Source organism: Sciurus vulgaris (genome assembly GCF_902686455.1).
Source record: "Sciurus vulgaris genome assembly, chromosome: 9".
NCBI lineage: Eukaryota > Metazoa > Chordata > Mammalia > Rodentia > Sciuridae > Sciurus > Sciurus vulgaris.
The window spans coordinates 4,599,588-4,623,935 of NC_136469.1; the positions used below are offsets into that span (position 1 = coordinate 4,599,588).

At 37.3% G+C, this 24,348-nt stretch overlaps 1 protein-coding gene across 8 annotated transcripts in view; it reads left to right on the top strand.

The window, feature by feature from the left end:
* Positions 1 to 24,348, top strand: part of AFG2A (AFG2 AAA ATPase homolog A) — a 291,079-nt gene that overhangs the window by 35,823 nt on the left and 230,908 nt on the right. For all 8 annotated transcript variants that reach the window (XM_079154019.1, XM_079154017.1, XM_079154018.1 and 5 more), the window contains exon 10: positions 815 to 969. In XM_079154019.1, coding sequence (XP_079010145.1) covers positions 815 to 969 — 155 coding nt within the window. The remainder of the gene's footprint in view (positions 1 to 814; positions 970 to 24,348) is intronic.

Consider the following 24,348-nt stretch of genomic DNA (forward strand, 5'->3'; position numbering starts at 1 on the left):
ATCTCTTCCTATTAATTCTCTCTTGTACAACATTTATTTTTTTCTGTGCTGTCCACATGTTGAGCTTTCCTAGGCTTGAGGCTTCTGCCTCATTCCGCCTGTCCTGTAACATCAGACCTCATGTATGCACATAACTCTGAAGTCTTTCCTCTTGTGTTTCCAAACCACATTTCTGTCTGTAAACTGAATGGAATATTTTCTTTTGGTCTTTCTACCTATGCCCTACAAACCTTGTTGTTTGGGTTTGTATTTATACAAAGGGCAGTGGCAAAAGCATGTTAATATTTTACTCTTTTAAAAGACGTTCCCCAAATTATTTTGATAAACCTTTATGATCTTATTTATGGGTGTTGTTTTGTAAGTTCTGTTTTGTTTGTAATATATTTGTCTTCTCATATTTAGTTTCAGTTTGTCATGTTTTCATTGCTGAACTAAGCCCTTGGAACTTGCCTTCCATCTCCTTCCCCACTATACATACTTGGAAGCACAAAGTATTTTTAATGTTATATTATTCATGGAATTTGGGTTATTATTATTTTATTTTATGGGAGATACTGGAGATTGAACCCAGGGGTTCTTGACCACTGAACCACACCCCCCAGTCTTTTTTATTTTTTTTTTTTACTTTGAGATGGGTCTTACTAAGTTGCTTAGCGCCTAGGTAAATTGCTTGAGGCTGGCTTTGATCTTGGGATCCTCCTGCCTCAGCCTCTTGAGCTGCTAGGCTTATAGTTGTCCGCCACCACACCTGACTATTATTATTTTTATGCAGTCTATTTAAGGAGTAAATCTTGTGTTACTTTCCTTTTTGTAGGTCTCTGTGCCTTGCGAAGAGTCCTGAGGAAGCAGCCTGTTCTCCCTGATAGTAAGGTGGCTGGGTTGGTGAAGATTACTCTGAAGGATTTCTTCCAGGGAATGAATGACATCAGGCCCAGTGCCATGAGGGAAGTAGCAATTGACATCCCAAATGTAAGTAATTTATTCCACCTTGTTGCCGTGCTGAATTAAACTGTGAAAGAAACAGACTCCAGAGAGATGGACTATTTAGCTGAAACTTTTAAGAAAGTAAATTTGTAATTCAGAATTTTATTGAGATAACTGTAGATTTAATGCAGTTGTCAGATAGAAATATCCTGTTTGCTTTATCTAGTTTCTTTCAGCGGCAACACCTTGCAAAACTAAGGCACAGTACCACAAACAGGGTATTCATGTTATTGTCCAGGCCCATTCAGAGTGTCCCACTTTGACTTGAACCCATTGTTTTTGTTTGTGTTTAGTTCTGTACAGTTCTGTCACATAAAACTTTGTGTATTCATCTCCACAATCAAGATTCTAAATGGTTCTATCACATGAAGACCCCTTATGTTATACTTTCATAGGCACACCTACCTCATTCTTGTTTCCATTTCTAAAATATTGTTTTTTCAGAAAGATGTAAGTGGAAGCATACAGTGTGCATTCTGGTGCGATTGGCTTTTTTCTCTAAGCTAATTCCCTAGAGATTCATACAAGTTATATCAAGTTTATTTCTTTCTAACCCTGAGTAATTGTGTTACTTAGCTCTGGGTTACTGTAACCTAATACCTAAGGTAATCAACTTTTTAAAAAGAGATTTATTTTTGTTCATTTTGGAGTTTTTAGTCCACTGTCCTTTGGCCCTGTTGTTTTTAGGCCTGTGGTAAGCAGAGGAAACAGCTTACTACATACACTTGGAAAATGAAAGCAAGAAAAAGGAAGGAACCAGGGTTCCACATTCTTCTTCCAGGGCTCTCCACCAATGACCTAAGACTCTCCCAAGATTGCCAAGCAGAGGATTAAACTTTTAAAACATGGAACTCTTGGGGACATTGAAGAGCCAAACTATAGCAGTAGCATTCCACCATAGGTGGGTTCCACCACTCGTTGATAGACATCTGGACTGTTGCCAGTGATTGGCTACTGTGAGTGAAGCTGTTATGAACAGGTATTTTGTAAGCATAAGTTTTCATTTCACTGGAGTAAATGACCAAGAGTGAGATTGCTGGGATATATACAAATTTTTGCAATAAGTTTAGTTTTATAGGAAGAGGTCAACTAGGCAGATTTTAGAGCAAACAAATCTCCTAGTTATACATTTAGGCTGCCTAATATTCTGTTCAGTTTTTTATTATTATTTTTTTTATATATAGTTCCACAAAGACAATAGAAGTCACTTTTTATGGGTGAGTCATTTTGTTATGTACCTCATTACCGATTTGGGCCTGATATTCAGGAAAAAAACGGCCTTTTAGTTTGCTTTGAATACATTAATATTTCTGGAAAAAGAACATCGAAACTCAGAACTGGCAGTGTGTCTTGCGTGGTCCTGAGGTGGAAGGTGGGTGGGCCACTGTGGTTGGCTCACATAAGAGTAACATCTTTAGGTCTTGGTGTCGGTTGGGGAATTTTGGATTGCTTGCTAAAAGCTTTTGGGAGAGCTTTGATGAATGAATGGAGGTTTGTGACTGTTCTTTCCCTGTTCTGTGTGTTTTGTGTGTTTATGGTGAGCAGTCTGACATGTGGGTATACATTATGAAGGGATCACAGTCTCCATCACCCCACTCGGTTACTGGTTTTTAGTGTTGAATGAGAACATTGAAGATCTGTTAGCTGATTTCACATACATCAATCAGTCTTACTCATCATGCAGTCCATTAGATCTTCAGAAGTTATTCATCATCCATAACTCTTCACTTTGTAGCCTTTGGCCAACATCATCTTTTCCCTGTCCTCCTAGTCCCTGGCAGTCACCATTGTACACTGCTTTTGTGAGTTTGACGCTTTCATTTTCCACATGTGAGAGAGATCATGCAGTATTTCTTTCTGTGCCTTGTTCATTTCACTTGGAATAACCCTCATATTCATCGTGCTCTTGTAAATGAGAAGATTTCCTTCATGTTTAAGGCTTAACAATATTCCAGATATTCCACATTTTCTTTGCACATTCGTCCATTCTGTAGATTGATTACAAATCTTGGCTATTGTGAATAATGCTGCAGTGAACACTGGAACACAGATACTTCTTTGAGATGGGACTTTATTTTCCTTAGGTATATACCCAGAAGTGAGTTGCTGGATTGTATAGTAGATCTATTTAATTTCTTAAAGAACTCCCATGCTGTTTTCCGTAGTGGCTATACCCATTTACATTCCCACCAGCAACATGTAAGTGTTCCCTCTGCTCTTTATCCTTGCCAGCACTTTTGTCTTTTTTGTTGTTGTTTTGTTTTTGTTTTTTTACAGCAGTGGGGACTGAACCTGGGGAGGGCACTGTACCACTAAGAAACATCCCCAGCCCTTCTTATTTTATTTTTAGACAGGATTTCTCCGGTTGTAGAGGCTTGCCTGGAACATATGATCTTCCCTGTGCTACCCATGAACTTCATCAGGGAAGAAGCCCTTCATCAGTCAGCTCATCAGGAGGCTCTAGGAGGGCTCTCTGGAGGTTCTGCAGGTTGGCTTCCTGCTACAATCCTCCAAACCAGGTCTGGCTGATTCCTGGTTCAGCAAGCCCGGTGGCCCTGGCATCTGGTCTATGGGGACTGGTCTGGAACCTGGGTCTATGGCTGTTTGGGGGGGGGGGGGGGGGCTTGTGTCTACTGGGCTGACTCGGACCCATGTCCTCAGCAGCAGTTCTGAAATTAGAGTCTATGGGTACCTGTTTTAGTCAACTTTCTCACTGCTGTGTCTGAAAGTCCTGACAAGAACAACTTTAGAGGAGGAAAAGTTTATTTGAAGGCTCACAGTTTCAGAGGTCTTAGTCCATAAGACAGCCAGCTCCATTCCTCAGGGCTTGAGGTAAGGCTGAACATCATGGTGGAAGAGTAGTGGAGGGATGATCAGGAAGCAAAGAGAGACTCCATTAGCTAGATACAAAATATGTACCCTAAAGCCACACCCCCAGTGACCCACCTCCTCCAGCCACTCCCTTCCCACCTTCAGTTACCACCTACTTCACCCCCATCAGGGGAGTAATTCACTGTTTGGGTTAAGGCTCTCACAACCCAATCATTTCCCCACTGAACCCTCCCGCATTGTCTCACATGAGTTTTGGGGGACACCTCATCCAAACCATAACAGTTAGGGCCTGGGACTTGTGTCTACCGGACTGACTTGGACCCATGTCCTCAGGAGCAGTTCTGGAGTTTGAGTCTATAGGCACCATTTCACCATGGGCAGGCCTAGAGCCTGGGGCGAGGGGGCGGTTCGGGATCCTGGAATGCCATGGCCAAAAGGGTTGTCTTGGAGCCTGGGTCTCGTAGGTGAGCCCAGAAGTTAGGACCAGAGGGGCAGTCTGAAATCCTGAGGTCAGCCTGGAGCCATGGGCCTGGTTTGGAGTCTAGTACTGTGGGCATAAGCCTGGCCCTGGAGTACTTCTAGAACCTGTCTCCAGGAACCAACCTGTAGCTCTAGGGGCTGGCTGAGTGATATCTGCTGAAATCTGGCAAAGTTGGACGCTCACTTGACTCTCCTCCTCCCCTGTGTGGAGTATCTCTTCTGCATTGGGCTGCTCACGCCTGGGGTAGGGTGTGGTGAGTACTGTGAAACTTTTCTGTCTATTCTTTTTTGTCATGTATCTTATTTTTGTTCCATATCCTGTACTCTAGCTCACATCTAGCTCACATCTGGATTCCTTAGCTCTTGTGAACGTATTTTTGTGTCTGGACAGATGTTCAGATTGAGGGGCAAAAAGTTGTATTTTGTCATCTTGCAGACATCACACTCTTTTGCAGTAATGTACTCCAGAGCAAGAACTCTTATCTAATTCTTTGAAGACTGTGAGCCTTGTTAGGGCATCAGGCATCGTTTCTACCCTTTGCCCCATTGTGTGTAGGCATTTTAGGGCCATTAGTTCTTTTGATCATTAACTAAAATTTTAAAATTGTTGTTAGCTACAAAAAAACAAAGAAAACTAACAAGATATTAAATCAGTGGAGTAGACTATATGGAATGATGTAGGGAGAAACCAGTGGATGTGTTTTTGCATTTCAAGTGACTATATTCCTTGAAAGATGTGCTTTTTTGGTTAAGTTTGGGAAATTCTGATTTAAATAAAATCAATTGTGTTTCTTAGTTGCTGGACGTCTCAGTCTTTATATGTTAATATGCATTGTGAACTGATAAAAAGAGCTCTTATACTTATTTTGCCATGGATTAGGAGGAGGCACAGTTGGGTTTTTTGTTTGTTTTTGTTTTTTTGGCATTTGACAATGCAGTAGATTGCAAAACATATCTACAGATACTTCCCACTACTGTTTGACCTTTTGCCTTGTGAGTTTGTGTTCTTACCATGAAAGAGATGAAATCAATTCCCCTAGTCTTTTGAGCCTTTGCTTGGCTATGTAATTTTCTTTGGCCAGTATGATATTAGTTACCATGCTGTTAGCAGACTTGAAAGTTCTTTGGCCTTGTTCCTCTGTGAATCCTGCTTTTGCTTATTAGGAAATCTGTACCATCTTCTTGGAGGCTGAGAGGCCATGTGGAGTGGTGCGGAGTCCTTCTATAGTCTTTAGGTTCTATCATTGTAGACAGTTACTGCTGGTTCACCCACCCCAAGGAAGTTTGCCAGACCAGTCTCACACACTTAAACTCTTAGAATTGCCAGATGTAATACGTGTCTATTGCTTTAAGCCACTACATTTTGTGGTAATTGGCTAGCAAAACTAAGTGATTCATGTATTTGTTAACCTCTTCTATGACATACTTATTTTCTGAATTTAGGCCGGAAAATAGTACCCTAGAGAGAGGAAAATCTCCTAAGTTCTTGTACTAGGTTAGGTTACTTAATGAGGTTTCGAATTCTTTTTGAAACATTTTCTTATTCACTATTTATTGAACTTAAAATTTAATTTTGGGGGTTTCAAAAGTGCTGTAGCAGAACATACTCATTTAGTGTAAATTATTTGACAAATGCGATTATGAAATGATTGATTGATGCTGGTTTAATAGAAATATTTCATTGCTCAGGAATTTATGGTCTAAAGTTTGGGCACATTAATATAAATATTTTTACTTGCAATATTTATCTGCATTTTATTAACTATTGTATAATCTAATGAATCAGAGAGATTCCTTGTCATCAAGTACCACATGAAAATTTCAAGTGATAGTTATAAACCACCTCCTCCATTCATCCACACTATAGAGTTTTAAATGTTTAGGAATTCTCGGAATACACAGTAAGTAAAAGTAACTGCCAAAGGAGAATGTGTTTAAACAGTGTGTACTCTTGGAATTGCTAAACTGATTAATTCATCATCAGACCTGGTACTACATGTGCATTTTTAATTGCTGTTGTGAAAGAGCAATTTTCTTTTGATACAGTATTTAAAATCCATGGACTTACGCCATTTTCCATTTGGCACTTTATTGTTTGCCCTAAGGCTGTGGTGTACTGTGGTGTTGCTCATGAACTCTGGGATGATTAGCATTGGTGAAAGTACTTTCTTTTACACTTTCTTTGTTATGCTTGCTTCAGATTGTAAAAACTTTCCTGAGATTTCAACATTTGTATAATTAGATTTCTACATTTTATTTTCCTGATTTCTGGCTATTATATCTACAAACAGCTCTAAGTTATTTTACGGAAGGTTTAATATTTATTTTGCTATAGAAAATCTGTTGTAAGAGGCAAGTTAGTTGTGAACATTGAAGAAAATTCTGTAGTAAAGTGAATGTCCAGCTTCTTTTGAGAAATGATGTTAGTGTGTGAAATGAAAACTTCTAAATCACACATCTAGTTACACTTAAATTTCAAAGAAAAGTTCTAAGATGGAAATGTTGCCAGTAATAATATAATGTAATGTAGTGTTAATTTTAGGAGACAAGTATTAACCATTTACTTAAATATGTTTCCAGGTTTTGCAGTTCTAAATTGGTCACTACAGTGACATTAAAATCAAATGTGTGTGTGTGTGTATGTTTTTTATACTGTAGGAATCTTTAGATTCTGTGAATATGCTGAAATTGTGAAATTCCAGTTTCCTTACCCAAAGACAATAAGTGTTAACATTTTGTATAGTTCTTCTAAATATTTCTTTCTTTGCCTATATGTATTGTAATATACTTAATCATAGGACATAAAAAGTTTCATATTCTTTTTTTTTTTCACTCAAAGCTAAACATTTTACATTAAAATTTATTGACAGACTTATTTTTCAATAACTGCTTGATGGATGTTTTATGGATACATTTTTATATGGAGATGATTTCTTCTAAAATCAAATATTGAGCTTTTGTTCTTCTATTTATTTATTTGTTTATTTATCTATCTTTTGGTTTTCTTTTGATACTTGGGATTGAACCTAGTGGTGCTTAATCACTGAGCCACATCCTCAGCACTTTTTATTTTTTATTTTGAGACAGGGTCTTGCTAAGTTGCCCAGACTGACCTTGAACTGGTGATCCTGCTGCCTGAGCCTCCTCAGTGACTGGGATTATAGGCGGGTACCACCACACCTGGCTTAGCTTTTTTCTGTTTTTCTATACTATTGTTATGAAGATATTTGTGTCCAGATCTTTGCATTTATTATTGTTAGAAGTGGACTTACCAGACTAAATTAAGTGATTTATAAAGATTGTGTCAAATGTCAATAAGTTCTTTTTTTTAATACAGAAAAGTTGCTTTAATTTATAGTTAATGTGGCAAAAATTTGAAAATACAAAAAACTTAAAGTGAAACTCGTTTTGTTTTCACTTTAGTCTTTTTATTTTCCCTTAGTTCATTTTCTTGACTGAGAAGATCAATATAAATGATACTGAATATTTTAGATAAATACAGATTTTAAAAAAGAAAATGAAAAATAATTATCAATTACATATCTTCTTCCTACATAAAAATGATAAATTTTCAGATAAAAGATGTAGCTGGGCCATTACTTTGGATTTTATGTTCTGTGACAGCATAAGTTCTTACCTTTTATTTATTTATTTATTTATTTTTGCGGTTCTGGGGATTGCTTACCTTTTATTTTTATCCTTGGTACTTACCATATGACTAGCACATAGTAATACCCAATCATTATTTGTCGAATGAATAATTTTTAATTTTCATGGAAATAGTCCTCACATTAAATGATAAATTTTACTTGTATGTGACAATGAACATACCATCCTTCCTCTGTACCAAAGTACAATAAGATATTATTATTTTCATGTAACATTCTTCAGGTTTTTTCGTATTTTATAAAACAGCTGATTTCTTTAGCAAGTTTTAAAACTAGTTCAATGAATTTAACATTTGCAGAGCGAAAATGTCTATAATAGCGTGCCCTAAGTTGTCTACCCTGGAAGGACATAGGGAAGCCCTTCATGTTTTCTGCAGAAACATGCTTTTTCTTTGACATACTATTAAAACTTTCTCTTTTTATTAAGATAAACAAAAGAAGAAATATGGTGCTTTTAATATTTGCATTTACATATTATCTTTACAATAAGTCCTTTGTATGCAGTGTAACAATTAGCAGTGATAACTAGCATTCTTAACCAAATATATAAAAATTGATGACCATCAGATTTAATTCGTTTATGCATCCAAGTGTCCTGGCCCAGTCATTTCCTATTTCATTTTATGTAGAGGAGTTTTAAGTTGTCCTTTATTTTTTGGGCAGTCATCTTTATACTTTTGACCTTGCCTTTGGATCTTAAGTTTTCAGAATTTAGATACTGGGTTCACAGTAATCCAAAAGCCGTCAAAAAGGTGGGCTGTGCTTTCATGTTTCATGATTTTTGTAAAGTGAACAGTGGTCGGAGCCTTAGGACAAACTATAGAATCTCCAACTCCTTAAGTAAGCTGGTCCATCTTTAGGACATCAAATTCAGTGCAAACCAGATATCATTAGTCTCATAAACGTTTCTCATTCACATCCATTTTTTAAAAGTAATAAACTTCTTAATTATATGAAAAGGCTGTCTTTCACTAATTATGTATTCAAAATTTACTGCTGTATTTTTGCCTGGCACCTTTTCAGATGAGCCTACAATATCAGAATGTGACCATCAGTTGAATTTCATAGGATGAGCTCATTAGTAGTATATTTCTGGGGTGCAGAGGATTGAATGAAGTAGTTTAATTGACCATAATTACATTTCATTCTTCATATACCCTTAGGATAATTAGAAGGAATCTATTTGAGTTTCTGTTCTTTAACTATAGTACACATTCTATATTTTTAATTCTTTTTACAAACTCAAGGGATTGAGGGTTTCTCTGATGCATTATTAAATAAAAGCTTGCTTTTTTTGGAATAGATAGCACAACTGTGGAAATTCTGTTAATTCCATATTGGTTCTTGGCAGGCCTTTAAATTTTGGTTTCTTTTGATTCTGCTTCTTGTTGTCTAGACAGAAAAGTGTCTTCTATCACTCCCTAGATCCTTGTCTTCCTTGCCAACTTCTCTTTTGCATTTTTATAGTTTTCTGTAATAACAATTGAACAGGAAAGCACATTTAGAAAAGTAGATTACTTTAATCAGGAAATACTCAGTGCCAAAATCAGGACTGTAGTTTTAACCTTATTAAATATTTCATTCTACTCATTATTATTTTTTTATCCTTCTCTCAGGCCCTCTTTAGGAGAAATGAGAGAGCAAAAGTTAGTGAAAGTTTTAAAAATTTCTGTTCTCAGCTTCAGTTCTTATTAACTTTGGTGAAATCAGTCGTCTTCTTAGGTTCTAAATGCACCTTAATTTACATTTTCTTTGGTTTCCTTGTTTTATTTTATATGTTTATTTATTTTACATTTTTTGTTGGTTATCTTGTTTTATATTTGTAAATAATGTTGAGGTTCAATAAAGGCAGATAATGCACCTACTGAATGAACCTTTGATCACTTCTCTATAAATACCTGGTGACTCCTAATAGTACATATGTTCATTTAGGGTAAAGGAGATACTTCACATAAAGACTGGTATCAGTGGGTAGAGCTAATGTGCTTCTTTTGTGGTTCCATATTTCACTTAATACCGACATGGAGTAATCATCCATTGGTCGCACTACTTTCGAAAGAATTACCCAAACAGTGTATGTCATGTTATGCTGTAGCTTATTGAGCCACTTCATATTTATGCATATGCTGTCCTCACATATGCCTGAAAATTATTTTCTAACCTCTTAGTTACCAAAGATACTGTAACATGTATGTCTGAACCCCCAGTATACTTGCACAAAAAAGTACACATAATGTGTCTTTTTTTTTTTTTTTTTTTTTTGGTACCAGGGATTGAATTTATGGGCACTCAACCACTGAGCCACATCCCCAGCTCTGTTTAGTATTTTATTTAGAGACAGGCTCTCATTGAGTTGCTTAGCATCTCGTGGTTGCTGAGGCTGACTTTGTACTTGAGAGCCTCCTGCCTCAGCCTTCCAAGCCCTTGGATCACAGGCATACACCTAGCATAATGTGTCTTTTTTACATGAGATTTTTTTGTTCCTCTTTGCACCCTTGGGGCTTGGCAGATAGTAACAACTAAGTCAGTGTTTGTTGGGTGTTTGAATGAATATTCATGAAACATTTTGCTCATTTTTCAGTTACAGTTATTGTTTTTCAGACAGTTATTGTTTTTCAGAGTCAGAATCAATGGGGGTTTTTGTTTATTTACACACACACACACACACACACACACACACACACACACACACACGGGTATCTAAGGTAGATCTGTAAGAGGGGATTTATTATGGAGTCTGGGAAGTCCATGATATGCTCTCTGGCTACCTGGGGAAGTACCTAGTGGAACTCAGTTCAGGTTTAAGAGCCCCTGAGACGGAGAATCTGATGGTAAACTCTGAGGCTAAAAACCTGAGAACCTGGGGCATCACCAGTCCCAGAGTGTGAAGGTGGGAAAACCTGGAGTCGTAATGCAATGGAATTAGAAATTAATGATAAAATTAAAAATAGGGTGCTGGAGTTGTAGCTCAGTGGTAGAGTGCTTGCCTGGCGCATCTGAGGCCCTGGGTTCAATCCTCAGCACCACATAAAAATAAATATGTAAAATAAAGGCATTGTGTCCATCTAGAAGTAAAACAAATTATAAAAAAAGATAGAAACTACTTAACACCTGGAGACTAAATAATACACTGTTGAATGACCAATGGATAGCTGAAGAAATCAGGGATGAAATAAAAAAATACTTAGAGGTAAATAGCAATAGCAAAACAACATATCAAAATCTCTGGGACACTATGAAGGCAGTGCTAAGATGAAAATTCATTGCATTGAGCTCATTCATGAAAAGAACAGAAAATCACCAAATAAATAACCTAACTGTACATCTCAAAACCCTAGAAAAAGAACAAACCAGCCCCCAAAGCAGTAGAAGACAGGACATAATAAAAATCAGAGCTTAAATTAATGAATTTGAAACAAAAAGTTAAAAAAGTTGACAAAACAAAAAGTTTGTTCTTAACTGGGCATGGTGGCTCATGCTTATAATCCCAGCTGCTGGGGATGCTGAGGTAGGCGAATTATGAGTTCAAAGCCAGTCTCGGCAATAGCAAGGTGGTAAGCAATTCAATGAGACCCTATCTCTAAATAAAATAGATGTGTCTCAGTGATCTAGTGCCCCTGAGTTCAATACCCAGTACCAAAAAAAAAGGTTGGTTCTTTAAAAAATAAACAAAATTGAGAGACCCTTTCCAAGCTAACAAAGAAAAGAGAGAGAAAACTTAAATTACCAAAATTCGTGATGGAAAAGAAAGGAAATATCACCACGGACACCACTGAAATACAGACTATAATCACAAACTTATTTTGAAAATTGGAAAACCTTGAAGATATTTAAAGATTTCTAGAGACATATGACCTACCTAAATCGAATCAAAGGGACATAGAACATTTAAACAGATCAATTTCAAGCAGTGAAATTGAAGACAACATCAGAAGCCTGCCAACCAAGAAAAGCCCAGGACCAGATGGATTCTCAGCTGAGTTCTACAAGACCTTAAGAACAACTTATACCAATACTCCTCAAATCATTCCATGAAATAGCAAAGAAAGGAATCCTTCAAAACTCATTCTGTAAAGCTAGTATCACCCTGATACCCAAACCATCTCCAGTCAGAATATAAGTAACAGTAAATGTTGATGAGGGTGTGGGGAGAAAGGTATTCTCATACATTGTTGGTGGGACTGTAAATTGGTGAAACCACTATGGAAAGCAATATGGAGATTCCTTATAAAACTTAGAATGGAACCAGTTTGACCCGGTTATCCCACTCCTCTGTCTATACCCAAAGGACTTCAAAACAGCTTGATATAGGGATGCAGCTACATCAGTGTTTATAACAGCTCACCTGACAATAGCCAAGCTATGGAAACAACCTCAGTGTCCTATAGCAGATGAATGGATAAAGAAAATGTGGTGTATACACACACAATGGAATATTACTCAGCCACAAAGAAGAATGAAATAATGGCATTTGCTGGTAAGTGGATGGAATTGGAGAATATCATGCTAAGTGAAATAAGCCAATCCCAAAACACCAAAGGCTGAAAGTTTTCTCTGATATTTAGATGCTAACCCAAAGCAGGGGAGGTTAGGGAGGGGAATAATAGAAATCCATTGGACTAGACAGTGGGAAATGAAGGGAAGGAAGTGGGGAGTGGACTGGGGAAGACAGTAGAATTAATTGGACATAACTTTCCTAGCTTTGTGTTTGAATACATGACCAGCGTAATTCCACATGTACAACCACAAGAGTGGAATCCTAAATAAAGTAAGTTGTACTCTATGTATATATAATTTGCCAAAATACATTCTACTGTCATGTATAACAAAAAAGAGCGAATAAAAAAAATTTAAAAATAAACACGCACTTCCAAGTGCAAATAGAGAATGTTGTATAAGTTTAAAATTTGTTCAATATTTGCACAGTTTATTAATTATAAAACAATGAAAACTATCAGCTCACCTCAATTTTATTATAAAGTAAATTTTTTTCTCTTGTTTCCATTAAACAGAAATATAAAATAGTTAAGCTAGGAGGCAAGCAGTTGATTTATTTGCAATAAAAAATTAGGTAAAACCCCCACCAGCCTTGCAAGAGCACATGAGGAGCATAGGCTCACGGCCACCCTTGTCAGAGACTGGGCTTAGCTATGTTCATCTAGCCTGCAGCCTTTTCAGAAGTGTCAGGATTCTGTGCATGATTTCATATTTTTTTAGAGACAGCAGGGAAAGGAAGCTGGGAGGTGAACAGGAATTGATCAGATCACAGGGCAGAGAAACTAGGTTTGCTCTATATTTGCCAGATCAGAATGGGGAGCAAAACTCAGTCTGATCCCTCAGGAAGACTGTCACTGTCTCATGTGTCTCTTTCCCAAGGTGAGCTGGAGTCAGCACTTGGGGCTGCAGAAGATGCAGCCTCATCCATTTCCTTGAGTTATCTAACTCCTCATCCTGCTAAAACATCAGGTCTTCTTGAAGCCTCTGGGGTTCCCAGAAGCCTGTTTATGTTATTCTGGCATCCTGTACAATTCTTTTCATCTAGTCCTTAAATATTTGCTAGTATTTGTTTAATGTCTCTCTTTCCTAGACTCTAAGCTCCACGGTATAGAGGCCATGGCAGTGTTGTTTGTTGTATTTTTGGAGTCTAGCCAAGCAACTAAAGCATAATAACTATAGTAAAATGAATATATCTCTGTGCATGAACAGTTGAGTAAATAATCTTGTGAATGAATGGATGTTAGTTACTGAAGCCTCTACTAGCAACTCTATTTTGATTGACAGTTGTTGAGCATGAATATATACTTGGGCCCCATACTTGACCAGAAGTTAAACAAGATGGTGAAACTTGTATGCTATGTTAAAGTGAACTAGTCTGATTTCTCTGGGCATTGTCTTTCTCCAGACCCAGGTCCTTTACATGTAGCACATTCAACTTCCAGGGATAAGCTTTGATTATAAGATGAAATCTTTGGTTCTTTTTAAAAAATATTTGTTATCTGTTTTAAGGATCGTTTTTAAATATCTCCTTTATTATTTTTCAGGGCTTTCTCCTCATACCTTTTACCTTTAAATCAAAACAGCAGGACCAGTTCTCTTTCTCAGCATCTTTGTTCTCCAGTCAGCAGGTTATTCTTCCTCAGGTGGAAACTTCTTTTTCTTCCTCTGATCTGAGGATGCTGAATCCGAAGTGCTTATATGCTTATAGTTTTCTCATTTGCTTATATGAATTTGATCAGCTATTTGATAGAGGGACCTTGCTCTCCTTACCTCTTATTTAATGGAAATTTGGAGCATCCCTTTAGCTGGTCTAGGCAGTGGGTGTTGTTTTTCTTTCCTTACATGCACAACCTTTTATTGTCAACTACCATTAAAAGAGACCAGAGGAAACCGTTTAAGACCTGCAGGGCAGATCTGGGTTTGAGCCTTTGAGTGAGCTCCCTGCACATCCTGTCTTCCTCTGCAGGGGTTGCAGTACTCTTCTCCACTGCTGACCTGGCTCTCTCCTAGCTTCCATTCCACTTGCTCCCCGCTTTTGTCTCTGCCATTTGCTGCTTTGTCCCCCTTCTGTTATTTTCTTTTAAAAATATAATCAGAATAAAATTATTTAAAAAATTTTTACTATGAGTATTTGAGGTCTTTTGTAATGATCCCTTTCACTCTGGAGGCATTTGATTATGCACTACTCCGTACAGTTGACTTCAGATTCACTTTAAGAAGCTTGTGAACATGTTCATAGCACCTGCTATAGGAGCCAGTTAGTTTGCATCCCTCTCTTTTCTCTCTGTTTTTGGATTTTTCATTTCCCAGTTTTGCTATAACATAACAAGAACTGCAGTGGTTATTAACCAGTTTCCTTGCATATTCAAAGCATTTTCTGGTGATCATAGTAAAGTTACTCAAGGAATTTAGTGAATTAGAAAAAGCAAAATATTTTAATAAGGTATGAACAAGTTTTTTGGTAAAGCTTTACATTTTCATGATTTGAGTCTTCCTCTTTTATTGTAGATTTTTTCCCCCTCGTTTGAAGTTTCCATGTTTTATGAGATCTTTTCCTAGGCTGTTCATCTGGCAGGAGTAGGTAGGTTTTTAAAAGTTAAAAATTTGTTTTAGAAATGAGTACCTGTTTGGTTTTTTTCCCTGGTATGGGGGCTTGAATCCAGGAACTCTACAACTGAACTACAACTCTATCCCTTGTTATTTTTAACTTCTGAAACAGTCTTATTAAGTTGTCCATACTGACCTCAAACTTGTGATGTTCCTGTCTCTAATTCCTGACTGTGCCTGGCTTGGTTTGCTGTTTTTAAGTTGAATTAAGGCATAAAGTTTTGTGATGCAAGGGAGGCTTATTTGGATAATAACTTATTTAATTGGAAGTGTATTGGAAGTATTGGAAGTGTTTAGGATTATGAAGTTTTTCATATTTTGAATATTTGCATATATGTAAGGAGATTTCTTAGGGATAAGACTCACATCTAAACACAGATGAAATTTGTGTTTAACATACACTGTATACCCATGGTCTGAAGGTAATTTTTTATGGTATTTTTAGTTCATCTGCATCTTGTCTGCAATCCATTCCCTGAGTTCATATGTGGAATTTTTCACTTTTGGTATCATGTCAGCATTCAAAAAGTTTGGGATTTTGGAATATTTTTGGATTAGGGGTACTCATCCTGTATTATCTTTAAAAGATTTGACTTCATCCATAGCCAGCTTTGAGCACAGCTTTTAGTAAGCTTTAAGTGTGATTGTAATTTAATAATATTTTAGAAATTGGACTCAGATCTTAAGGTAAACAAACTGTGAAACATATTTCAGATATAAAATATTTGCCTTTATTTTGATTATATATGTTTTCCATGTTTTTTCAGATATACTCCTGCCCTCTCCACTTCCATGCCATTTCTGCACTAGGGATCCAACCCAAAACTTTGCAAAGTGCTAGGCAAGTGTTCTCCCATGGAGATGTATCCACAGGCTGAATGCCTGTATTTTTTTTCACTTGAATATTTTCCTTCCTCTTTCCATTAATGTCTTCACATTTTAATTATGAATTTGGGAGCATCTGTCTTCCACAGCTTTTCTTATGTTTAAGTGGGGTTCCTAATGTCATTTACTAAAGAACAAGTTCCCAGTTAGATACAGTTGTGGCAAAGTGCTGGTGCATAGTTTCTACATTCTTTCTTATCTACTCTGTCAGCTCCCTGTGCTCTCACCTTCGAAATTGTCTGATGTTTTCGACCTCAGCTTGCTTATGCAGAACGACAGTGAAGGAGAAAGGGGAAAGGCCAGGTTGAAAGTGAGGGGGAACCCTGAGTACTGCTCCCTCTGCTCACCCTGTGGAGTGTGTGTCTCCCTTTCTTCCTGCTTCAAAGTCCCCCTGCTTTTCTTTGCTTTTCAGAGTACTTGGGCTGATGTTTTTGTATTTTATCTGAAAAAAATAATTTTTAAAAAAATCAGTGGAAGAGAGAGATAGCTCATGGCACTGTAATGCAACCGGAATTTAGGCTTGAGCTTTAGTGTTCTCTGGAATGGGAAGCAGCGCACTGTTGTCTTTTCCCTGTGTGAAGCCGGTGCCTTTCATGAATTTTCACTTGGATCTTAGAATACATTTCTAACACTGCTTCCCGCATATTCTATATCTCCACTAAAGGAAGCATCTGGGAATGAACTATTTTTTTGTCTTGAAGCTTCGATTTGGGATTTCTGTTTTAATTTTACCTTGTAACTTTTTATACAAAATACGTGCATTTTAAACACTTTAATTGACTCAGCAGAGAATTTAGAACTGCTGCCAACTTATTTGCTACCCCCTGGCTTCTTGTTCTTATGCTGAGACATGTTAATATGAAGTCACAAAATGAAAAGTACTTTTTAGCACAGTATTTTTAATAAAATAATACTTTCTAAAGGGCTTTTGTCTCTGGCAGCGTAAAACTTGACACCTAGCGAAAAAGAGGATCTTGACTTCATAGATGTATAAAAACATTGTAAGTTTCTTATTTCACCACCTTGGAACTTGTCATTAAAAGTTTTATTATTTCATTGTTATTTTTAACCTGCTCATCAGGTGCTTTGATTTATGTGGATGTTAATTAGCAGTTTTTGTTTTGTTTTGGTTTTTGCAGTTGTGTGTTTTGGAATGCCTGTCTAGGAAGTACTGTAAAATGTTTATGGGAACTTTTTCCTTGGGAAATTTTAGCTTACTCCTGTTTCTGCTTGCTTGACAGCTATTTCTTCACTTCTAGCTTTATTATTAATTCAAAAAACTGTCAAGCAGTGTGTGAGCAGCTGCCCACTGTTTTCATAAGGGCAAAATAAAAAGAATCCAACTATTATCAGGAATGATTTAGGTTAGATTGTAGGAATAGTTTTCTGACAGTTATGATGTATTATAATTTATTAAAGCTGAGTCATAGAATTAAATAAATTAAAAAGCATAAAATAGTACTTGTTGAAAGGTATAACGCTGTGGAAGGTAGGACGCCACACTGGCCCCAGGGTGGTGCTGCTGCTGTTGCTGTTTCTCACACAGCCCGGCTTTCCCCAGGCCTTTCTAATAGTACCTGGGACTCCTCTGTACAGTTCACTCCTTAAGCTGATATATGTTTATTTTGGCATTATTCCTTTAGCCATAAAAAAACTAATCATTTATTTAGCTTTCAGGTACTAAAATCAAAATGTAAAACTGGTTTGCCTTTAAGAAATATAGTGATTTGACTTACCCCCTCAGGAACAAAAAATAATAGAAACATGAAGAATTAAATTTTGCTCATGAAATTACAAATGCAATAACTGGTGTTTTATCTGTTATCACTAGTCCTTTAAAATATAACTTTATAACCATTTCTCAGACCTTTATATAAAATAATATCTAGTACTTATTAAATGTCTGCCATGTGCCAGGCAAAGCACAGTTAATTTAATATGTACCATACTGTTTAATTCACATAATGGCCCTGTGATATTTGATTTCACTATTTCTATTTTTATGTCATAAATAAGGAAGAAATATAGAGAGATGAAGTAAATTATCCAAAGTCTGCAGTAAGTAGTGGAGCTGAGATTTAAACCCAAGAAAAAGTTTTACAAAGTTTTAAAATATATAAAATAAAAAGCAAAATATTAAATTGTGAAAACATTAAAATGTCATCTGAACCACACAACACTTGTGCACACTTTCAAGGGAGCTTGCATTTTGAAAGACTAGAAGGAAATACGTCAATGCTAGTGACGGTTACTTTTAGGCCTTTGGAAGTACAGATAATTATATTCTTTCTCATGATTTTTTGTAGGCTGTACTTACTACATGTCAGCCATCATAATCATTAAGGTGGAAGTTGTCACTGTTATTCTTAAGTTGTTTTTCCCTTCTGTTCTTTTATTTTTTTTAATTGAAAAATCACAATTATATACATTTATTGGGTACAGTGTGATATTTTGAGTTTTGCATAGTCTAATCTTCTTTAAAAGGTTTTTATTGGTACATTATAATTATATGTAATAGTTGGATTCATTGTTATCTATTCATACATGCACATAACATAATTTGCTCAATTTCCTTCCCCAACACCTCCCCTTATCTTCTCTTCTTCCACCCCCTGATCTCCTTCCTCTAGTGGTGGCCCTTTTATCTTCATGAGATCCTCCCCCCTTTTTCCCCTTTATTCTTACTAGCTTACACATACAAGAGAAAACATAATGACCCTTGACTTTCAGAGACTAACTTTGCTTAACAATGGATAGTCTGCAGTTTCATTTTGCTTCTTTTTTACTGAATAAAACTTCATTGTGTGTATATATCACATTTTCTTTATCTCTTCATCCATCCATGGACACCTTGGCTGGTTCCATAATTTGGCTTTTGTGAGTTTTGCTGCTGTAAACATGGTTGTGCATGTATCACTGTAATATGCCAACTTTAATTCTTTTGGATAAACACTGTGGAGTGGGTTAGCTGGGTCAAATGGTGGTTTAATTCCTAAATCTTTTGAGGAACCTCCAAACTGATATCCATAGTGTTTGTACTGATTTACAATCCCACAATAGTGTATAAGTTTTCCTTTTTCTCCACATCCTCTCCAGCATTTATTATTATTTGTATTTTTGATGACTGCTATTCTAACTGGAGTGAAATGAAATCCCAGTGAGTTTTGATTTGCACTTCCCTAACTGCTAAAGATGATGAACATTTTTGCATATATTTGGTGGCCATGTGTATTTCTTTTGAATAGTGTCTGTTTAGTTCATTTGCCCATTTGTTGATGGGGTTATTTTTTTCTTTGGTATTAAGAAGTTTTTGAGTTCTGCCTCAAACTCAAGTTTTTGAGTTAATGTCTCTTCTGTATATTAATCCTCTGTCAGATGGGTAGTCAGCAAAGGTTTTCTCCCATTCTGTAGGTTCTGTCTTCATGTAGTAGCCAGAACCTTTGTTACCATTTTCATCAGAAATTTATCTAGAGCTTTAGTTACTATTTTTTGCTGCCCATTAAATCTACCTCTGCATTCCTCTGAGAGCTACCCACCCTGGATAAGTTCTTCTACCAACATGTGGATCACCCTAGACTGTAAGCATCCCTTTATTCACTTAGTTTATTTACATTCTAGAGAACTAACTGAATAGAAAATGGCCCTCTCAGTGTGTGTGTCTCACAGAGATTGTCCCACAAGTTTTCCCTCCTCGGGCATTTTCTCACGATATTTCCTCTTCAAAATAAATCAGATCATTTAATTTATTTTAATACTCTCTTCTGGTATATACCAGCAGTGGAGTCTTGATATGGACAGCAGTCTGGAACAGATCAGGAAGAGGGGCTTCTGTGATAGTGAAAAGCATGGAGCCTATCCACACATTCTCGAAACTTTGCAGGGAAGATTTCTAAATTGAGAAAAGGAACTTACTCCACCAGTTTTAGTAGTAAAGTGTGAAGTGAAACTGAGGATCATATACTTAATAATGCTTAGTGGTAGCCCTTCATTTTCACCAGTGTAAGATGACAACATCTTGGGAACTGCATGTTTTTAAGTTACTTACCTTTTCTGCACAGTCCTTGATAATCGTATGAAATCAGGTTCATAGGTGGAGAAAGTGTTGGGCCAGTGGGAAAAAATTGAGGGGTTGTGTGACTCTCACTGTATCCCTGAGCAGTTCTGTTCAAGTACAGATGTAATTCAGTAGACCAGATAAAATACAGGTCAAAAAATAGTTGAGTTGCTTCATGTGTATCTATTAAACTTGTAGACCCTAAATCCTTTGATGCACTTTTGTGATTTGGTACTGTGTTCTAGCTTAAGTGTTACTTTAGACTGCCCAATTATTGAAATGGAGCTTGACATTTATGTGACTTCCATAGGATCCTGTGTAGCTGTTGATACCCACACCCAATAGTATTCTGTTGATTGATGCTGTGTTTTGAAGAATGTGAATGTGTCTTTTTTTTAACTTTGTATGGAACTTACTTGAGGCACATACTCTACACATGCAATTTTAAATACTTTAAGAAAGAATCATTCATCAAATAAGGGAATATTTGTTACAGCATGAGGTCCCCTGTAGTTAAAAAGAAGTTAGGAGTAGAGAATATGTCACTTTGACCGCAGATCATCTTTTCATTTATTTTTGGATTGAATCGTTCATCACATATTCCCATTTTTTTTCTGCTGTACTTAAATTCCAATTACCATCTTATGAATCTATTTCTTAGGATCTAAACATCTCCTCCCTCCCTCTCCTCTCTTTCTCTTCCTTTCTACCTTCTCTCCCCTCCCTTCTTCTTTCTTTCCCTTCCTTTCTTCCTTCTTTCCTTCCCTTCCTTCTCTTCCCTTTCTCCCCTCCCTTCCCTTCCTTCCCTCCCTCCCTCTCCTCTTTCCCTTCTTTCCCTTTTTCCCTCCCTCATTCCCCCTCCCTCCCTTCTTTCTTCCCTCCCTCCTTCATTCTTTCCCTCCTCCCCTATCTTCTCTCCCTTCCTTCCTCCTTCCCTCCCTCCCTCCCTCCCTTCCTCCCTCTCCTCCCTCCCTCTCCTTTCTTCCTGCCTTCTTTCTATTGAACCCGGGGGTGTTTTACCACTGAGCTACATCCCCCAGCCCTTTTGATTTTTTAATTTTGAGTCAGGGTCTCACCAAGTTGCTGAGGCCACCCTGGAACTTGCTGTCCTCCTACCTCTGTTACCGAGTCACTGGGATTATAGTCGTGCACCACCAGCATTAGGCTCATCATTTTTCTTTTAATGCAAGTTTCAGATATCCATTTGCCCAAGTCTTTATCCTCATTGTGCCCCCCAGTTCCCTTTTGTTTTTCAACAGAACCCCTCCAGATATAATTGATTTTCAAGATACATTGATTCGCCTATATTTTCCTCTACATCCTCACTGCTGTTTATTCAGACTGTTGCTATCTCTTACCTGAATTACTGTAGCAGCCTTCTAAACTAGTCTGACTCTACATTCTTGCCTCTGCCCCTGTTCTAGTCTTCATGCTACCTTGAAATCACAGTGACCTGGCTTCCAGGAGTACAGCTCTCATCCTGTCATTTCCCTAATTATTAGCTTGATTTCTCCCTTGTTTTAGAATAGAGGGTAATTTTTTTCCCGACCATCTATTTAAACTCAGTGACTGCCCTTTTAGTAAATTCCATGCAATACAGTTATTGCCTGGAATTGTGTTTACAGAAAGCATGGCATGAAATGGTCGTTTATTCAGTATTTATTAGATTAATTGATGGTTCTCTCTGCAGATGATCTTGCCTCAGTTTTTACTGAAAGACAAAGAGACTTTCTTACTAACTCCCTACAATCTTAAGCTTTTCATCTGTTCTTCTCCCCCTCCTCCCTCCCTCTCCTCTTCCGGTGGTACCAGGGATTGAATCTAGAGGCGCTTAACCACTGAGCCACATCCCTAGCCTTTTTTTATATTTTATTTAGAGGCAGGGTCTCACTGAGTTGCTTAGGGCCTTGCTAGGTTGCTGAGGCTGTCTTTGAACTCATAATCCTCTTGCCTCAGCCTCCTGAGCTGCTGGGATTATAGGCATGTGCCACTGTGCCTGGCTCATCTGTACTTCCTTACTGTCCTTTTACTATCTTGTAGGAAGTTTAGTGGTAAAAGAGAAGAAGTGGTAAAGTTCAGGTAGAAAGAATATGCAAATATATATTTTGAAATAGCATATGAATATAAGATATATAAGGTCTAGATTATGATTTCCAACCTATCTTAATGTACCTGTGTCAGTTTTATTGACACAGTGGCAGAATTGAAAACTTGGGACTTATTGGGTTGATGAATACAGTTAAGACAGGAATAGAGAAGGGATCACTGATAAAGCAAGAGCCTAGAATGTCGTCGGGAAAGAGAGGCGACAGAATTATTTTTCAGTTATGTAGATTCTTTTAGTGTTCAGGGACAGGGATCAGCTCCTTAGTGTGGACTGCTAGGTTCATGAAGAGGGCATTTCTTTCTTTTCATTTCTTTTTTTAGTGAAAGTTTGTTTTTCTGGTTAGAGTGTCTTAGTTTTTCTTGAGAAATAAGCCCTCCCCATAACTTGATTGAGATGACACTTCTCACCATTTCCTGCTGCCTCTGGTCATGCACAACTGTAATTCCAGCTACTCTGGAGGCTGAGTTCAGAGGATTGCAAGTTCGAAGGCCCCCTGGGAACTTAGCAAGACCCTGTTTCAAAATAAGAGTACTTGCATGCCATGCACAAACTCCTGGGTTTAATCGACCCCCCCCCCAAAAAAAAAATCATCTCTTATGATACAGATTTTCTTATTTTAATGATTTTCAAAATGTGTGTTTCATGAAAGTGACTCAGGGGTATCTCTTTTTAACTTCTTTTTAGAACCTCTTTAAAAAGTTTTTTGTTTTTTTTTTTAATGACTACTGAATACTTAAAAAACAGACATCCTGGGATGTATTGAATACAGAATTTCAGCACAGTGAAGATTTCAGATTGTACCACTGATTAATTTAGTTTCATATAGACATAAAGAAAAAAATTCTACCTAACCATTTATGTGCATGTAATAGTATGTTAAAGAATCATTGATTGGAAAGGGTGTACCCACTTTAAGAACATTTTATCTATGTTTGTGTATTTACCTATTAGCATAAGAAATTGTTTTGCCATCCTGCTGTAGTACTTAGTGTATATAAATAATGCATGTATTCCAGGTCAGGGGGGATCTGCTTACAGAGCTTGTGCAGAGAGTGTCTACTCCTTGCTATATGATAACTGTGTAGAAAACAGTAGTGATATCTTGAGTATCATAATGATACAGTATCATCTCAGTTCTGTAAGTTTAAGGGGCTTTATGTTTGTGATAGTTATTACAAATACTGCTTTTATCTGATATATGTGTACTTTGTATGCTTGTATACGCACGTGTGTGTATGTTTACTTGTATGTATGTATTCTCCTGCTAAAGGCATAAAACTGAAAAATACTGATCTGTTGAAACCACTCTCTACAGTAATCTTGTTGCCAGATGGATCTGCTGACCATTTCTGCTTATTTCTCTATACTTTGTTTTCTAGTTTCTTGATGACCCTCCTTAAAATTCTTTTCCCAGACATTTTTTCATTTTGTCTTTGTGTGTGTGTGTGTGTGTTGCTGCTGCTGAGAATTGAACACATGGCTTCTTACATGCTAGGCAATCACTGTACTACTGAACAATACCTCAGCCCCCAAATGTTTATTTTTTTATGAGAGAAATGCTTAAGTATTTAGAGAGAAGTGACATTGTATCTGAAGCTCACTTTATAAAGGTTCAACAGAAAATTCAAGAATTTCAAAAAACTAAGTAGGCATGTCAGTGTGTACACTGATTTATTTGTGTGTCTAGAGAGAACGTGAGATTACTCACCAAGCAAATGAGGCAAGGATTAAAAACTTCTGAATTTTAGCAAATAATCCATAGACATTTATTAAACTGACTTTTCAGCCTTTGTCTGTGTTTGAAAAGATCAAAGACAGCAGAGTACCAGGAAGTACCCATCAGGGTGTGATACTTCTCTCAGAAGTAGGCCTGTTGTACCAGTAGTAGCCACTGTAATGTTTGGACTTGGGGTCTCTCCCAAAGGCTTGTGTTGAAGACTTGATCACCAGTGCAGCAGTCGTCAGAGGTGGAGCTTCTAGGAAATGATTGAATCATGGGTGCTTTGACCTCCTTGATGGATTGATCCATGGAGGGATTTGCAACCAATGGTGGAAACGGTGGGAGTTGAGGCTGAGCTGGAGGAGGTAGGCCACTGGGGTGTGCCTGAGAAGCTGACATCTTCTCTTTCTTCTGATCTGGCTGCCCTGAGGTAAGCAGCTTTGTTCTGCTATGATATTCTGCCTCACCACAGGCCCAAAGCAGTGGAGTTGGCTGACCATGGATGGAAACTTCT